The 19801-nt window shown below is 43.7% G+C and overlaps 2 protein-coding genes across 2 annotated transcripts; both read left to right on the top strand.

The window, feature by feature from the left end:
- Positions 1–1314: 1314 nt before the first annotated feature.
- LOC310871749 (large ribosomal subunit protein uL18m-like) lies at positions 1315–1866 on the top strand (the record flags this gene model as incomplete). Its single annotated transcript, XM_083783387.1, has 1 exon — positions 1315–1866. The coding sequence occupies one exon, from the start codon at positions 1315–1317 to the stop codon at positions 1864–1866; it is 552 nt and encodes a 183-aa protein (XP_083639513.1).
- Positions 1867–2601: 735 nt separating this feature from the next.
- marveld2b (MARVEL domain containing 2b) lies at positions 2602–15851 on the top strand. Its single transcript, XM_083784294.1, has 14 exons — positions 2602–2643; positions 5177–5310; positions 5792–6013; positions 7508–7630; positions 9378–9634; positions 11151–11436; positions 12066–12170; positions 12629–12918; positions 13431–13466; positions 14223–14395; positions 14569–14740; positions 14940–14990; positions 15125–15348; positions 15809–15851. Exons 3-13 carry the CDS (start codon positions 5812–5814, stop codon positions 15245–15247), a joined length of 1818 nt encoding a protein of 605 aa, XP_083640420.1. The 5' UTR covers positions 2602–2643; positions 5177–5310; positions 5792–5811; the 3' UTR covers positions 15248–15348; positions 15809–15851.
- Positions 15852–19801: the final 3950 nt, after the last annotated feature.

The raw sequence follows: 19801 nt of genomic DNA, 5'->3' as shown, positions 1-19801 counted from the left end.
TTGTCTTTTAGTTCTTCTGCATCTCTTGTCCACTAGTCCCTGTCCCCAACATTGGCAGTGTATTTATATTTAGTCATAGTTTTTTTTGCTTTACTTATATTTGGAAAATAGTGACAATGTCACTATATATATATATATATATATATATATATATATATATATATATATATGGGACCCCCTTTTGGCCAGTGTATTGTGCTGTGTACCCAAGGGTCAACATGCAACTCCTTGCAACCGTTTGGACCCAAGGAGTTGCATGTTGACCCTTTGGTGTGGTTAGGGCTTTAGACTGCATCTTCTTTGTTAGATAATTCTAACTTCTCCATTGTCCTACCTATATATCAAAGTTTCATCCCTGATATTCCCTTCCGCATGTAAATTCTTATCACAACCTATTTCTACACTTTTCCTATCAAGAGATATCTTTTGTGTCCATTTTCTCAAATGTAGCCAGGTTCTCCGTCTCCCTGCGTTCCTTTTTCGGCAAAATAGAGTTTTGTCTTGATATCGCTCCCATCCTCCTCTTTGATTTCATCCATCCTACATTTCTTTGCTTAGCCAACTGAATCTTTGTGTCTTCGTGTTTCTCTCTGCTTGTCTCTCCCTGCTTGTCGTTTTTCCCACTACACAGCGCCCCGATGCACTTATGATATATCCACACTTTGAATTGATCACCAAGAGAAATGAGATCCAATATATACATTATACCATATCAGTGTTTGTGTCAGAGACTTTTGTCAAACATGTCTATTTGCTCTAATTGTCTATTGCTGCATTATCAATGGCATTTAATATTCATATTAGGACAAAATATCCGATTTGCTCATACACATATGACGTAAATTCTCCATTCATTGTCAATGGCATTTAATGTTAGGACAGAATCTACACTATGTATATAAGTACCAAGCTGGCCATTTTTTAGGGTCAGAAATGACTCATGTGGCAGCCAAGTATAAGTGTAAGGACTTTTAATGTCCCCCCCCAAAAAAAACGCACTGCACTTGTGACGTCATGTGGCAGCCACAGTGGGAACCCCTCACTTCAGTGTGATCGACAACGGCAAATTTGAGGTCAGTCCTAGTTGTTATTACCACTGTGAGTCGAGCCACATCACTGACTCCATATATTTGGGCTGACCACCTGGAACTGGAATGTATGGAGATAACCATCGTGGACTCCAAATTTGGGCATGACTGCCGTTATAGTACTCCACTCCATATATGGACGTGAGCAAAACAAAACTCAATACCCGAGAGATGAGAACCTTCTGCACAACAAACCAGGGCCATAATGTGAAAAGAGAACAGAGAGATGGTGAGAGTTAATCATCATTTGTGGCTGCTGTGTCGAAGCTCAAACCCAGCCTTGAAACCGGCTCGCTGGTTGAGTGCGGCCACCTCGCAGCCCAGACCCGGAGCGAGCGCTGAGGAAGAGGAGGCCGTCAAGCCCACCTTCGTCAACAGAAACCCCCGCAACCTGGAGCAGATGGCTCTGGCCGTGAAGGACAGAGGATGGATGACCACCTGGCCCCACAGAGAATTCTACCACAGGCTGGCGTTTTCTCGGACCCAGCATCATGTGACGGCGGAGGTGTTCTCCGCTGCCCGTCCGGACCCGGTGCTGCTCGCCTCCACCAGGGAGTGGGCTGTGAGGCAGCAGCTGGCGTCTACGCGCTGTGTGGCAGCGTGCCTGGCGGTGGGCGAGGTCCTGGCACAGCGCTGCCGGCAGGCGGGCATCACTAGAATGGTCTACAGGTGCGTCCCCTGGCAGTACCGCTCGGATGCCGTTCAGTCGTTTAGGAAAGCCATGAAAGACGGTGGTGTCACACTCAGTGAACCCAGAAGAAAATATGTTGGAACTTGAATTGACGTTTTCTCTCTTTTTCACGGACCACCGGCGTTACCGGTGGCAGTGGGGGGTCACTGTCTGGGGAGGCACTGGGCCCTCAGACACTGGGGCACTGAGGCACTGGGCCCCCCGGGGGGCACTGAGGGGACGCTGGGGGGGCACTGTCTGGGGGAGGCACTGGGGGGACGCTGGGGGGGGGGCACTGTTTGGGGGAGGCACGGGGGGACACTGGTATATTATTGTCCACTCATGTTTTATGTCCGGGGCAAAAAATGTAATTGGAAAAAAATCCACCACAAGCCACCGTGGCAGACCCCTGCACGTGTGGCATCCAAAAGTATTGTGAGCTAATAGATCTGCTATTTTCCGTCCTTTTTAAATTATTTTTACATTCTAATTGTTAATGTTTTGAAAGAAAAGACACAGACAGACAGACAGACAGAAACAAAGAAACAAAGAAAGCTACTATAACGTCCCATACAAATACGGCCCCGCGTCCCAGAATGGATCGCGACCCTAAGTTTGGGAAACAGTGAGGAGAAGCTACACCGTCATGGCTTCAGGTTTCACTGCAGGCAAACTTTGAATAAAGCGCTGCATGTCTCTCCCAGGCAGGTTGAACTGCCCAGGTGAGTTTCACTGCCACTGATCTCACACCAGTTCAGTTCATCATCCCTAAACGCCATGTCTACTACAACGATTAGATCACTATAAACTACACCTGCTGACTGATGTGCGGAAGAAGGAACATTATTATAGGCGGAGAATAAACCCATGAACACTCGACGCCCGGTAAGAACCCTTCCAATCTGTGATATCTGATCCATTGTCTTGCTGTTTGGAGACGAGAGACGCGCGTCGTTTGCCACTTTTGCTATTATGACAAATAGCCCGATACCCATAGGCCATGTTTAGTTTTTATAGTTTAAATGAACTGCATCCCCGGCGTGATGACAATGGCTACGATTTCCTCTTAACATAGGCTAGAGAGTTGATGATATTATTTGCAACCTGTAGTTCTATATTTCGATCGCCAGCATTAAAACCAGATAAAATCTCAAGTCTTCTAAATCTCAAATTCTAAATTCTAAACACAAATTCTAAACACCTTTTTCGTGATCATCTTTTATATCAACTGATACAATGATCCTTTTTAAATGCACCTGTAGGCTACACCTGTTGCTATTAGTTTTAGGTAGCCTTAGCCCTCCCAGCAGGGGAGGCGTACTATCATCCGACAGAGCATTGCTCCGAAGGAGCAATGCTCCGAGGTGCGCTGCGGGTCGGGAGAGGGTTGCGGTTAGGTTTAGGTGTCTGCCCCGGGGGAGGTTAGGGTTAGGGTGAGGGAGGAGGTAGGTTGTCGTTCGGACCAATGCTCCGTCGGATAAAAGGCATGCACTCTCCAAGCAGAACCCAATGGTACTGAAGTTTCTGACATTTTTGACGACACAGACCTTGGGGTCCTGTTGCAGCAGTATCCTGCCACCTGGTACGCGGACATAATAAAACATAAACACCGTGTTTACGGCCTGTCTGCGCTCTTTGACGACTGTTTTTCGTGTGAGGGCTTCTGAATCTGTGAACTATAAGTACCTATACATGCCACTGCGAATATCTCCTGTGGCGCGGAAGCCGTTAAGTATTTTTAATCTTTGTTTAACCGATTTGGTCGCTTTGATTCTTCTCTTCCTTCATTGTTTATTGACACCTCATTGTACCGCCTATCTGGCTAGCTAGTGGCGCTATAGCTATGACAGAGCAGATCAGAGGCAGGGACGTAGCCGCACAAGCCAACCGCACACCGGGAGGCGGTACAATAAACGGTAAACAAACAAGAAGAAATAAAGCGACCAAATCGGTCAAACAAAGATTAAAAATACTTAACGGCTTCCGCGCCACAGGAGATATTCGCAGCGGTTTGTATAGGTACTATTTCAGAAGCCCTCAAAGGAAAACAGGCCGTCAAACGGCGCAGATACGATGTTAGTGAGCATATTTATGTCCGCGTTCCAAAATTCCCATACGAAAATATAGTTATGAACAGGGACCCTACAATAAAGCGACATCAAAATTTCAGAAAAGCTTTATGGAGGGTTCCGAGAGGGGCTAAGGTAGCCTATGCTATAGGGCTGCGACACCTGCTATAATATGTGATTGACAGACTATTAGCCAGGTTTATATTGAGAACAAAACGTTGATTGTAAATAGCTAGGTTGTTTTGGTGTTGGGTAGATCATAGCCCCTCTCGGAACCCTCCGTAAAGGTAGATCACTGGTTCTTAAACTGAGGGGGGGCCTTCAAAATGAAAAATATAGCTTCAAAGTCAGCCACACCACCTACCCTTACCTCCCGGCCTATATCTACAAGCAATATAGGTCTACTGTGTATCTAAAACATGGTTTTGGATATCTAAAACATGGTTTTGGATATCTAAAACATATACCGATATTACAGATAGGAGGGTGGTTTGATTCAATGTTAAAATGGCTTGCCATAACTGTGAGCTTGTAGATCTGCTATTTTCAAAACATCTGTGTGGGAAAAAATTACATATTGAATATTTTAGAATCAAAACCTGTGATAGCCAGTCATTATATTGTAAACAATACATTGAATGGTACATTTAGGTTTGATAATGATGCAGGCCTACCGTGCATGTTAACAAATCATGTATACTTTTTCAAAAGTATACTGTACTTTGAATATACAGTAGGCCTAGGTGCCCAGATTTCTCAGGTGGCCACTCTTCTTGTATCCAGGTGACTAGTTTATTTCTATCTAGAATTACCCATCATGCCCTTGTAGCCTACTGTCATCACATTAGCCACTGTTAGTTAACCCATTAATTCCAGAAAAGCACATGTGTCCTTTTAAAATGTATTACGATTGGAAATAAACAAGTCAGATTGAAAGGGGTGCACTCGGTTTCACCGAGTTATGTACTGTACGTAACCGACAGGGACAGAATTGTACATCATCACATTTGTTTCCCTTCATATAATAGGATTGAAGTGGTTGCTGATTTTGCTGGGACCCCCAGGGGAACCCCCTCGAGGACCCACGGGGGTCGCCACACCCCACCTTGAGAACCAGTGATCTATGTTGTGATGATGTAGGGGGCGGGTCGGCTGAAGCACCATTCTAGTCAGCTGACAACATGCGCCAGCTTTCTCTATGGTTGAGGGCAAATATTATGGCAGGGGTTCTCAATTTTTGCCTGCTTTTTTTTTTTTTTTTAAGATATTTTTTTGCGGCTTACGCCTTTTATTGATTTTTGTGTCAAATCACAAGTTGTCTCAAGGCACTTTGTATGCCTTTTATAGAGCAGAGACCCAAGAAGTCACCCAACATTGTCCCACCCTGAGCAAGCAATCTTTGTGACAGTGGCAACAAAAAACTCTGAGAGCGACCACTTGGAGAACCTCTGGCATAAAAATCCCCACTCTGAACTTGAAGCATGTGAGTGTTTGGTGTAGGCTGTTGTAGTTGTCAGTTGTTTGCGACGTGACAGTTTTTTTGGAGGGAGACGTCCATTGAGATTCCATTCCTATGGTGAACAGCAAGGCATCCAGGGTGGCCTCTCATTGCAAGATGTTTGTATGCAATACTGCTGTGGGTTAGCAGTGGAAGCATTTACTTCTGCTTCTGCCACTCTCCAGCAATGTTTGTTTCCATTCAAAAAATGTTAACGTCAACAACCCTTAGGTGTCTGTGGTAACATTACATGACCCTTGAAAGTTAACTCTATTTGCATTTTAATTGAAGTGGCACATATATTTTTTCAACTCTACATTATCGTTTGTTGTTATTGGGAGGAAACCTTTCATGTCCAAAACCTTTCTATGAAATCTATGAAAAAGTTGGGGTCCTTGGACTGAAAAATGTTGAAGACCCCCCCCCTCTGCTGTAGCCTGAACCTCTCTCTCTCCCCTCTCTCCAGGGCAGAGAACCAGCCCCCTCATGTCTTCTGCTAGGTTTGACATAGTGCGGGAGATGCCCCACTATGACCAGGTCCCCGTGGCGTCTCTGTGGCGTGACGAGGAGCCCCTCCCCCCTCGGCCCCTGCAGGCCGTCCGCGTGCTGGCGCTCAGCGCCGACCCCCTGCCCCCTCCCCCTCTGCCGGACCAGCCTGCGGTGGGACACACAGACCTCTACCCTCCAGGTATACACTTATTACAAAGATGAATAATTATACGTTAATGTTATCAATTATATTGTCATTATATTTCGTCGCTGTCGAGCAGAAATTGTAATTTTTGTATTACTAAAAAAGACATGGTGAAAATAGCTGATGCGACGTGCGTGTTGTGAGCTTATATATCAGCTATTTTCACAACTTGTGAAATGTGTATCGAGGTTTTATTGCCGACGGTCAAATGGTTCAAGAGCTATGCGTGGTCAAATAGTCCCACCCTTTGGCCAATAGTCATGGGCTGCGTCCGAATTCATTCCCTATGCCCCATATAGTGCACTACTTTGGCGTTCCGCCATTTTGTTGTAGTGTCCGAATGTGTAGTGAGCATTTTTGCACCCTAACATAGTGGACTGAAGTATCCCACAATGCACCGGGAATTGTAGGGAGCATCCGATGGTCACTACAAAAACACAGCGAAGCAAATCTGCCCCATAATGCATTGCTCAAGCTCGCTCTTGAGCGCACATGCACGCGTTTGCGCACGTGCGCTGCTTCTGCATGCATGCGCTCATTGCGCTCCAACTCAGAAGAGGCAGAAGTTGAACCAGCGAAAGAACTCAACACAAATGTACTTTTTAAACTTTCGTTTTCCCTTCCCTGGCGGATCTCGAAGCTACAGATCTCGAGACAAATGATCTGTGCATTTATTTGAAATTGTTTTATTTTATTTATAATAAATTACTCATTTGCAATAGTATTACTGATCCATTGTATCACCCAGGCCCAGCGCATGACGTTAGGAGAGGAATCAGTTGCTTGCTGTTGAATATATTTGTGAGATTCTTTATCACAAACGTAGGCTAAATGCATGCATGTGAGACACATTAATTGTGTCCGAACATATGTTTTATTAATATTCATTCATTCCTGCCATGAAAAAATATGCTATCTAACATTATTTCATTGAATTGCGATAAATACATTAAAACTTCATTATGTAGGCAGTCATTTATTGGACTGCTGTTTCTGTTAACACCAAACGTCCGTATTATTATTGTGAGCAGAGCTTGTAGATCGGCTACTTTTGGTAATTCTTTACCAAAAGTAGGCCTACTCGATACAAGCTCACAACACGGACGTCGCGTTGCTTATAGATCGACTAACCTAATGGGGATTTCATGCAAATAAAATGTACATGAACCCGCGGACCTACAGCACCCTCTACCGATATTGACGTCAGAGTCGGTGCTCCCCATACAGGGAGTATTGTCCGAAATCATCACTATAGAGTCCACTAGAGTCTGGATCCCCGTATGGGGGGTAGGGAGTAGGGAACAACCCTAGCAATTCGGATGCAGCCATGGACTTCGCATCCTCACCGTTTAGCATAGCCCTCTACCATTATTGCCAAGTGTCACGATTCAGCCCAAACTGCTATTTTTAACGGAAGAAGAAAAAAGCGCAATGCTTTTGTATGCTAATTAATCGTCACCTATAAATGTAATGATCGTACACCTCCAGGTGGCGCAGGTGCGTCGGCAGAGCGACTGGACGGCGACCGCGACGGCATGGACATCAAACCGGTTCACCGATTCGTCCCTGACTCCGTCAAGAACTTCTTCCGTGGCAGTGCGCGCGGCAGTGGTAAGGCCCTGTGCAGTACGTAGCTGACCAACATGTATGTTGATTATTCTACTGCTATTAAAGGTAGGGCAAGTGCTTGTCTTTAGTTAAAATAAGCGTTCAGTAGCCGGGACCACATCTCTCCAGGTCTTTCATGAACAGAAAATGCATTTTCAGCTCGGGATACCAATGTCATCCAAGCAGGAGAGAACACTCACACAGAATACAGGATGAACAAGTCACATTGGAAGTGATGACGCAAAGAAATGAGCAGACAAAATTGGAATTGGTTGGTTGAAAATTGGTGACCCACCTGAGAGTTGTTTTGGAGTTTATAGTATTATTTTATATAGTTACATTTTGGTCTCCTACTGCAGTGGTGTCAACAAATATTGAATTATTAGGAATTGTGGCAAAAATTAAACATTTTTTAAGTATTCCTTTAAACCATTTCTGAGGCTGATTTAAAAAAAAAACATGGTTTTACTGTAAATCCTATGCTACGTTTTCAGCGTATTGTCTCTGTCTATCACTTTTCAGGATTCAAATTAATTCGTAGCAGATCTACAGTACGTGCTCGAACGTGTAGTATGATCAAGTAGGGCATTCATTTATGAAAAAACATAAAAAGTTAGAATATAAAGATAAGAGGTTTCTGTCGACATCTAAAATGACACGGTCACGGATGCTTTCCCAGATTCATATCAAATTTTTACAATTGTAAAGTTGTCACGTGGCGCAAAAGATGTGGCCATCAGCCAATCAAAAGATGTGGCCGTGGCCGTGGCCATCAGCCAATCAAAAGATGTGGCCAGCCCCTCCCCTTCTGCCCAGACACACAACACAGGAACGGCTGCTGTAATGTGATCTCCCCTATGGATCTCCCTCTCCGCACTCCGCAGAGAAACCTTACCTCACGGAAGGGGGAATAGTCGCCTCACCATTTCGCTTATTCCTTCTAAATCTCTGTATTTAAAATATAGCTCGCTCAGCGAATGTCTTAGTTACATCAACATTGTTCTTAGAAAGTACTTGGTTTGTGCCTAACTACTACGATTAAACAGATCACGTTTGTTATTTCGCTACTGCCAGTACTTCTGGATTATGCTCCCCGACAGCATAATCGGAGCAAATACGTGTGTATGAGCCATAACGTGTTGACTACACTACACTACACTAATAAGGACACATAATAATAACTAATAACCCATCCGTTACTACAATTTCCTTCTTCCCATAGTGCGCGGCAAAGTAACTCTGGGATGAGCGGCCGCGAAATTCTAGTATATATATATATATATATATTATATATATATATATATAACAGTAGGCTAACAGTAGGCATAACAGTAGGCTTTCCAGATCTAGGGTTAAGTCAGTGGTTTCAACCTTTTTCATATCAAGGCCCATTATTAATTCGACATTTGAGCCATGGACCACCATTTGATGAGATTTAGCCTCCCAGAGCCAAAACTAAAGAATATTTAGTTTTTGTTGGGAAAACTAACAAAATAACAATTATCTTACATACTGTAATTGTGTAAACTTCTTGTAAATTAAGTAATGCAGATAACAAAAATGTAAATCGTCTTGAGAGTGTAAATTGAAATACGGATCCATTTGGTTTCATTTTACGCTCAAGAGTTAAAGATCTATAAGGGTCCATTTGGTTACCAACTTTCCATCATTAATCCAGGGACCACTGGACCACTGTTTGAGAACCACTGGGTTAAGTGGTTAATTAACAACAATTTCCTGATGGCAACAGGCTTACAGGCAACAGGCAGCCAGGGCTGGTCGTCTCCTCCTCCTCCTCCTCCTCCACCACCACCACCACCTGACTCCCCCGCTCCGTCATCGAGGACAGCCAGGACCAACCAGACCACGGTGGGGGTGCCTTGCTCGCCCCCCAATTCGGCGCCTCCGTCCCCCTCTCTGCCGGGCTCCTACCTGGACCCCTACGGGGGCTCCGGTGGCAGCTACAACTCCCGGAAGGAAAGAGACGGCCTGCTGCTGGGGGCCGAGGTAAGGCCTTGTCACCCACTTATAAATAATTTGATATGATCACAATTGTGTTTTTTATCAGTTTCCATTCATTTAGGTAGAACTTCTATAACTATATTTTCTGTACATTTATCGCTCCTATAGTGTTAATGATGTCTTGTATGTTATTGTGTCTTTAAATGTCTTGGAAACAAGCCCTCAGGCTTTTTGTGTTATCCTTTTAGCACATACCACTGTACTTCTATCTGTTAATAAAGCATTCGACCAATCAATCCAAAAGGAAATTGCGGAAATAGAGGGATTTACAAGCTTACCTTGTAAATGTAAAATATATTTTTTTATCTCACTGGTAAAATAAAGGTTGAAATACAAAGATGTGATCTAGCAATTCAGCTGTTTTTCATTTCATTTTCATTTGTTTTATGTTTGAATATACAGTATACAATGATCAAATATGGCCCTTCTTGGCCATAGTAAATTGTTTATTTAGAATATTGTTAATGTTCATTGTTTGTCATTTCGTTGTAATGTATGCAAATTAATTGTCACATCTGCCCTGTGTATTTATTACTAATTTTATTTATGTGGTCAATGCTAAAAAAGAAGAAGTTTAAAATAAGTGTTAAATAGCTCTATGTGCCGATAATTAATACTTCTTTGTTTGTTCAGTAACACTGGCGTCTCCCCATCACCCCAGTGTTTTTGTAAATGGATGTTTTTTTTATGTCGGGATACCAATCTCATCCAATCCAGGAGAGCGATCTCATGTGAGATACAGATTTCAGATTTGTATTGAAGGGATAGCCCCTTGAGATGCAGCATCTCATTTTCACGGGGGACCCATAAAAACATGAACAAGATACATGGAAACATACAGTACACGGATAGAGAATATACAGATACATACATACAGTACACAGAGAATATACAGATACATACATACACACCATACACAGATAGCTTGCTCACCCTCTTCCACCCACCCACAGGATAAACAAGTGACGACAAAGAAGTGAAATTGAAACTGCGTTTTTCTCTCCTGATTCGATGAAACGGGTAATCCACCTGAAAATGTGGGTCTGGAGAGACGGGGAGACCGCTGGTACGGAACAGACACACTTAAGTATCACAATATAAAGCCTTAAGAATCAAAACTCTTGTTTAAACCAAAAGCATATCACTTAATGTCATATATCGCATAGCTTTTAATTGTCTGCTAACATTTCATGATGGTGACTGACAACCAACAAATTGTGGTTCACTGGCTAGCCTTTGAAACGGGCCTGAAAATCTACTTTTTAGAAGGCCAAAGGGGGAGGTAAATTATCACACAATTCATCACATTATGTTGATGAATTGAATAAGGGGGAGGTAAATTATCACACAATTCATCACATTATGTTGATGAATTGAATACACAAGACCTCAAGTGCACCATAGGACGTTTTGGTGTAAATCCTTTACTCGTGCCGTTTGCATCCGTCTAATAAATGATATTGATATGATGATATAATCAATCAATCGACCCCACCACCAGGCCCTGCAGTCCGTGTCGGAGGCGCCTACGGGTCGCTCGGTCATGACCTACGCCGAGCGCATCGAGGACTACAACCTGCGCTACGCCTACCTCAAGTCCTGGGCGGGGCTGCTGCGCATCCTGGCGTGCGTGGAGCTGCTGCTGGGCGCTGCCGTCTTCGCCTGCGTGTGTGCGTACGTGCACAAGGACAACGAGTGGTTTAACATGTTCGGCTACAGCCAGCCGCAGATGTACGGTGGCCTGGGGGGCGGGGCGGCCGCCTATGGCCAGGGCGACCTCTACACGGGTACGTACGGACGGCCATTCACAGTGGCCTGATCGCAGTTATTTGAGACAATCGCAGTTGTGATCGTCCGGATCATTTAGATGAATATGTGAAAATTCACAGATTGCACGGTGTGAAAACGCGGCGCGTTTGGGGTTGTAGATCTGTTATTTGTGCTTTTGAAAGTATAAAATTAGCTTGTACATCCACTATACATACATACATACATACCATACATAGGTATGCGGTCTAGCCCAACTTGGACTCAGGGGGGGACGCCTCTGCCTTGCATAGTCCCCAGTGAATAGGCAGTTTGCCCTTCACTGGTAACCCTATTTTTGAATTATTTTTTAAATATATGGAGGTATTGTGGGCTGGGCTTTTTACAAAAAAGCCCCCCTTTTAAATACATACACACATACATACATACCTACATACATACATACATTTCAGAAGTTTTAGCAGTTTTTAAGGACCCACTTTTAGGCCAGTGCACCAGAGCAAGCTCTTGCCTTTTTTTAAACCCTACCCATTTTAACCAAATACATACATACATACACAGATTACACACACACACACATTTTCAGATGGGGGTCCGTGGCCAAATTCAAACAGACATTTGAGAACCACTGCTCTAATGTCATCCACAGGCCCCAAAACTACATTTGTGCTGGTGGTGGCTGGCCTGGTGTGGATCGTCACCGTCATTATGTTGGTGCTGGGGATGACGTTATACTACCGTGCCATCCTCCTAGGTTAGTATGGTCATTATATTGGTGATGGGGATGTAATGTTTTTTTATTCCATTAAGATTTTTTTTCTTCTTTTTCTCGATTATCAATTTTAGTAAATCAGTTTGTAAAAATGGATTTGCTAGTCTATTAGGCTAGTTTCAAAGGCTTATTTCAGTTTACTTTGTATTAACTTCCGTGTTAGTTTAATAATTTGAATGTAATGTGGAGTGATTGTCGGAGGTGAGATTCAAAATAACAGACCAACAAGCTCACAATGACATGTGAGCTTGTAGCTCTGTCACTGGTAGACTGATGATGTCACGGGTCGACAGGTTTCTGAACCGTCCACAGCCGCCCTGCTTCCAGAAATGGCGCTTATAATGTGCTTTTGTGGAGGACCAATTAATGTGAAGATAAGGTTGGAAATGGCCTGGGTGAAGTGCTCGTGTAACTACAAATGACCATACCATTCCTCCTAGACTCTCCTTGGTGGCCGCTGACGGAGTTTGCCATCAACGTAGCCCTGGGGGTCATGTATCTGTCGGCGTCCATCATGTACGTGCGTGACACCACGCGCGGCGGCCTCTGCAACTTCCCCGTCTTCAACAACGGCGTCAACGGCGCCTTCTGCCGCACGGAGGCGGGCCAGAATGCGGCCATCATCTTCCTCTTCGTCACCATGGTGCTGTACATTGTGGGCGCCGCCGTGTGCCTGAAGCTGTGGCGGCACGAGGCAGCGCGCCTCAGGAGAGAGGCGCTGGCACTGGAGGTCAGGATCATGTGCACACACGCACGCACGCACACACACACACACACACACACACTTTAAATATGATTTATGCTCACATAAAGTACAAGAATACCTTGTACAAAGGATCTATTCTAAACACTACCAGTGCAGTCAGACAATAGGTAAACAGCCAGTTACAAAGTGCCTGTAAGGCAGAACCTTGTTGCATACAATAAAGTTGGCATACTTGTCATTTTGCCAGTCTGACCACGCACACTGAAGCCGTGGGCGTAGTCGATTGGACTTCCTCTTTAAGTCCAGGAAGCTAGGATTCGAGCCATACGCCAGGGGGACCCTACGTCGTTTTAGGCCCAAGATGTTTTTGGTCACCAAACTGCTCCTGAAGTCTCTCTCTTTGACTTGAAAGGCCAACCATTGCCGAAATGTGTTTTCCACTCACTGTCACTAAACTAATGCTCACTCCCTTTGTTTTGTGTCTCTCTCATCATCATCATCATCATCATCATCGGCATCATCGTGGTCATACTTAGATGAAAACCATTGGATCGTCTGTGCCTTTGTCTATTGTAAGTGTTATGTCATGTGTTATTTTCCACCATCATCTTTCAGCTCCCATCAGGGCCTCCACAGTGGATAATTTGTTCCTCTTCCTCTGTGACTCCTGTCACCTGCATGTCCTCTGTCCACTCATGTCCTCTCTCACCACCACATCCATAACCCTCCTCTTTGGCCTTGCTCTTCTCCTCTTACAGCTCCATCTTCAGCGTCCTCCCAATAATACCCCCTTTTGAGGTTATTTGTTTAGGCCTTGTTTCTGTAAGGTTACGGTTAGTTTTGAGGTTAGGGTTATAGGTATAGGGCTCCATATTGTGCCACCCTTATCCCTTATCCCTAAACTTTTTTGCCTTTTTTGCCTTTTTTTTATATTTTGAAAATACATTTAAAATAGTTCAACTAGCCGATCTACATCTACATGTTGTGAGCTTGTAGATCAGCTATTTGAAGTTTTTTTTTTAAATAGTAAAGAATGGCGAATAAGCTTAGGGATAAGGGTTAACTTAAGGGGTGGCGCAAGATATAGCCCATAGTGTTTGTGTGTGAGGTTAGGTTTAGGCATAGTGTTTGTGAGAGTATGGTTTAGGCATAGTTTCTGTGAGGTTAAAAGTCAGGGTTTAGAGTAGACGTATAACCACGCCCAACTGAGCAAAACCCTAGAGGAGCAAAATGGCGTAAGTCAACTGAGCAAAACGCCAGAGAAAGAGGGAGTCCCGTTGGTGTGTGGCTCATGTGTGTTTTTCGGTCTCTGTCCTCCCATGATGCAGCTGGGTCTAGGCTCCAGGGCGTCGGAGCAGACTCCTCTCCCCACCGTCCAGTCGGAGATCATCCTGGATGGACCACTGATGTCCCCAGCTCCTCCGCTGGAGCCCCAGATCCTCCGCGGTCACATCCCAGCCGGACACATCCCCAAACCGGTTATCATAGCCGACTATGTGGCGTGAGTACTACTAGACTACTACTACTGGGGGGGGGGGGGGGGGAGGAGAGAGTGTACAAATGGACCCTTACAGGTCTGTAACTGTGAGTGTACAAATTTAAGTGAATGGACCCTTATGGGTCTGTAACTCTGAGAGTGTACAAATGGAACCAAACTAGTATTTCACACTACAGGAAGTACCCCAGCATCCACAGTGACGAGGAGAGGGACCAGTACAAGGCTGTGTTTAATGACCAGTATGCAGAGTACAAGGAGCTGCATGCGGAGGTGCAGGTCATGGCCAAGAAGTTTGAGGAGATGGACGAAATTATGCATAACCTCCCCGGCCGACCGTCCAGCCAAATGGTACACTCACACACGGTTGTTATACTACGCTTTGAGGGCATCAACATTTTAGGACAGCAATAATGAGCATTTTTAACTTTAAGCTTAAGCCTAAAAATAGCAGATCTACAGGCTCACAGCGTGTCACGCTGCGCTTAAGTATACTGTAAATCTGGCATACAGTAACTCTGTGTCCATTGACCGAAGTTTTATCTTGCAGGAGAAGGAACGCATCAATGGCATTTTACTGGAGTATCAGAAAAAGAAAGCTGTAAGTATTGATACTATCCTCTGCTCAATGGTCCAATGATGTCCCTATGATTATGTGGGGCCATTGGGGGGGTTTGCGGACTCACAGCCTGAGAAGTTTGGGAACCCTCTGTGTAATTCATGTTTTTTCCACAGGACCCAACCTATGTGGAGAAGAGGGAGAGGTGTGACTACCTAAAGAACAAACTGTCTCACATCAAACAGAAGATCCAGGAATACAACAAGGTGGCAGACTGGAGCGATGGCTTCAGCAGCTAAACCACTTCCATCACATCACGTTAATTTATTCCACTGTGAAACCTAGAGACATGAAGGGACACCTTTTCAAGAGTCCCAGTTAGCTAAGGGAGATCTTTTAACACATTCTATACGTAGGACGTCTGGAAACGTCATAAGGATCCCGAAATATTAGTACCATTGACGTGTGAGGACGTCCTAGCGACGTCCCAGCGACGCGGGGCGAGATAAGAATATTCAGATTTTTTTTTTTTTGGCATTTCGCTTTTCGCTTGCCGTATGCTAACGCTCAGTGCAAGAATGACTCGTATCTCCTAATCAAGGGCGCTCTCCGTGGTGATGAATGGATCGATATGCTGGCGCTTCATTTCTGCTCCTCATCCGTCTCTCCCGCAAAATATGAACGCTTTTTGGAGCGTAAAAAAATATATTAAGATGATCGGGGATCTGAAGTCTCTTTGTAAAGTCAACTTTTTTAGGAAAGTGTTTCCGGTTCATGGCTTTCAAAGTAAAAGCGATCAGACAACTCTGGCACCCCGGAGCTTCTTTTTTGATGCATTTCCTGTACTAAATGTGTTTTAAAGGCCCTAGTTAACCAAGGGACATCTTTTATCTTTTAAAGGCCCCAGTTAGCCAAGGGACATCTTTTAAAAGCCTCTCCCCTTTTGGGGTTTTTACCCTTCAAGACTGGAACCCCTTTTGGGGTAGGTGTTGCTATGTAGCTACAGAATATAGCAACATAACATTTTTGTATTTGAGTTTTTCAGAAAACTTGTCAGGATTTAGAAGGCGTTCCTAATGGACATCTTTTAAAAGCTCAAGTTAGCCAAAGGAACAATGGACTCTTCCAAACATCTTACTCCTCTCTAGCTCCTGTCCTTCTGACTGTCTCTATTCTAACTTGACAGAAAGATCCGCAACCCACTGAGACCAGCAATATTCCTGCACCATGACTGTACAGTGCATAAAAGAGATTTTATGTCACGATAAATTAAAATATCTGCGGTATGGTTATTGTTTAAATTGTGATGATGAACGATTATTGTCTCACCCCTACCATCACGTGACTATCTTTTCCTTTTTTATTCCTTATTTATACGGGGTAGACCCTGCTTCACACTTAAGTGTTTTATTTTCTTTACTTTTTTTTCCTTTAATCTTTTTTTTAAAGATTTGTTTTTGGCTTTTCTTACTTTATTGATAGTATCAATTGAAGATGGACAGGAAAGGGGGAGAGAGAGAGAATGGAGAGACATGCAGCAAAGGTCATCATGAACGGGACTCTGACACGCAACGAGCTGTCAGGCCAAAGCCTATTATGTGGCATGCGCCTGGAACACTTGGCGCCCCGCATTTTAAATGACTCTTTGTGAGAGTATTTTAAGTGCCTTTGCTGTTGGCCAGGTCTCCTTTGTAAAACAACTTGAAATTGTGTTTCACCGTCTGGGACATCCTAGAAAACATGAAGGTTAAATTCACAGTAACAACCTCATTCTCAAATGAGTGCTAAAACTTTGCCTAAACTCTATAGTACAGTAGGTGAGGCATAGAGCCATAGCCTTTTTTTTTTTTACCATGGCAACGATGAACAAGATAAGTCATGTTTACATTCATATTAAAATCTTTTTGAGGCATTTTCCATCAATTAGTCACTGGAATATCAAATTGTTGCGTGGTAGTTATTATAATACAATACAGATTACAGAAACAAGGTTTCTGCATCATTTCTTGACATCTTTTGGGGGCAATGATTGATTGTACAATCATGTCTCTTGTCTGTGGGTGGCATGTGTCTTCTCTCTTGCAAATTGCATAGCAATGATTCCCAACCTGTGGGCCCGGGCCGGGGGATATTGTAAGACGGACCGCCAAATAATTGGCAAAACACAGATTTTAATGTGTCAATCTAAAAATACAATAAGCCATGTTTTCTTTCTTCTGTAAAACTTTGAAGAATGAGTTTTCATTGTGCCACTAGTTCCATTAATGGAGATTATCAAGTGGGCCTTGGTCTAGAAATGGTATGGAACCATGCTGTATAAGTTTATAGGGCTCCCCATCTGATTCTGAAAGACATTATTTCCGACCTGCATATCTACGTGTCTCTGCCTATCTCTCATGCACGTGCGTTTGCACGAATACACACAAGAAGAGGTTTGCATAAACTTCAGAAATAGACAAATTATTCCTAATGCTCTAGGATGGTTTAAACGTATTTATGTATGTACTTTTATAATTTAGATAATTTGAATATGATTACCTGACCATGCATGCATGCATGCTTGCCATTCAGCTTGCTGGACTCTTGAAGTTGATTTTCCACAATTGTGCCATAAGGTCTTCTGTACAATGTAAACCCAAAGCCTGCTGTTCATGTTCTTGTTGCTCAGGCCGTAGGCTACAGTACTTTTATAATGTACATTTTTGTTATTGTATTTTTTTGTTTTTGTTTAATGAGCACTGTTGCATCAACAATGGACTGCCTTTTCACAGCTTGCTGTTTGGTCCTTATTTTCATAAGGTGATCTTTTTAGTTGATCCTTCACTGCAGTCACAACTTTTATGCCCGTCTATAGTGTAAATGAATGCACAATATTTATACAGGTTTCAAAACGTAGGTAGTAACCATTGCTATAGTCTTTTCAATAACCTAGCCTATAGTCTTAATTGTGTTAGTTTATTGTGGTAGGCCTGTTTCTGGACTTTTGCATTCAACCCTGCATGATATTTAAGATACATCATATAATCTGGCCTTTTTTGTAGTTTAAATGAGATGCTGGTTCTGAGTGGTAGACAAAGTATAGAGGGTATGCGCATGCATAAAGTGAGTGGAAAATTAGTGGCAAAGTTAGTTTGACGTTTAATGCAATCAGACTTAAGAATACAATTTTGTGGATAATCGTAGTTGTCTTCTATGTTGCACCCCCATGGATAGCCAATGTTAATCTTACAGCTACTTTTTGTAAGTCAAAAGTATGTGAAATGGGTGAAGTAATGTATTTTTTCGTACAAGCTCCTTCATGTTGTATTATGAGATGAGAGGACAGGTCAGAATGTCTGGCGCCAGACATTCAGGCGCCAGAGAAACGGCTAGTACAGTTCCAGAAACGGTACAGTTAGATACATGTAAGAGGAGTAGCATCACAAAAAAGACACGATATGTTTATATTAATGAAAGGGTATGTAAAAGTATACATAAGCCAATACCCATGTTACCCACCCAACTGAGGAGAAAGTACATAAAATTATGCATATATGAGGTTCCAGGGAACACAAACCTTCACTTCTGGGGGTCCCTACCACAAAACATTTTCAGAATGCGGTCCGCGGCCAAATATAATCAATTTGGGGGCCCTTGACACAAAGGTTTGAGAAATCCCAGTTTACATTAAAGCAGTGGTTCTCAACCTTTTCAAGCCTCGTAATCATTTGAACTGTGGACCCTCCCTGACAAGCACTTCATTAAGTTGAGGCATTACATTTTGTCTGACTCAGTTGCACAGATAAATGGCCAATCTAAGCTCACACCACCTCGCAATGTTGTGAGCTTGTAGATCTGCTATTTTCACAATTTCCGCCTCTTTTTTATATTATTTGGCCATTTTTGTTGATCTGACCCTCCATGCCAAAGTGCCAGCGCTCACCCAGCAGTCTATCATCCTGAGGGCTTCTTGCCCTCAGGGCGTCTTACTGGTAGTATAGTGGGTAGTATAGTATCATCAGGTTGAGATGCCTCCTGCATTTAACTGCATTAAAGCCTCTGGGAACAGAGTGGCATTCTGACGCACCGCCAATCCGACTATGTGGCTTCCATGTGCGGTTACGGTTAGGGACAGGCTTAGTATTGAGCCCATCTGCACATTTCCCCAGTTCATGTGGTTGGTGCCCACTGGGAGGCAGGCCCGGTTTGGCCTGGCTGCATCAGGTCAGGCCAGCAAAAAAAAAACTCTCCTAAGCTCAGGCCAGGCCAGCCACAGTCAATTTCAATTCAATTCAGGCAGTGTTGCTGCAGCACAACTACATTGTGTGTCTTATCTTAATGGAGGGAATAATATAAATAACATCAGATGGTACATTTCTCAAAAGGCCCCCAAAATGTCCCCCAAGGGCCCCCAAAATTTCGGCGCGGAATCCCTCAGGAGGACGTTACAAATGTTGCTCTGAAGAGGGAAGTCTGGAACTCTCTGGTGGAGCTGTTGCCCCCGCGACCCGACTACGGATAAGTGGTTGAAGATGGATGGATGGATGGATGGATGTGGTGCCACCTGTTATGCTATATGGCAAATGGCTGCTATTGTGTATCCTGCAGCAGGAATACTGGTTTGGTGGCTGGTGTGTAAACTCTTTCTTTTCAAAGCACACAGTGTCATGTTACACAACTTGTCTCTCGTGCCCCCTGGCCCTGGGTGTCAGTTGACACAGCAGTATATTGTGTATTGTACTAGTAATGGATGACAGGGAACAGACATGGTTGTTCAGTAGGGGTCTTCCCGTCTCTCCAAATCTTTAGTAAACGGAACGTACATTTTCAGGTTGGGATACCAAATTTATCCAATTAGGAACTGGAACTAAACA

Source organism: Protomyctophum parallelum, assembly GCF_964188405.1.
Source record: "Protomyctophum parallelum genome assembly, chromosome: 15".
NCBI lineage: Eukaryota > Metazoa > Chordata > Actinopteri > Myctophiformes > Myctophidae > Protomyctophum > Protomyctophum parallelum.
This window is presented reverse-complemented; position numbering and strand designations above follow the sequence as displayed.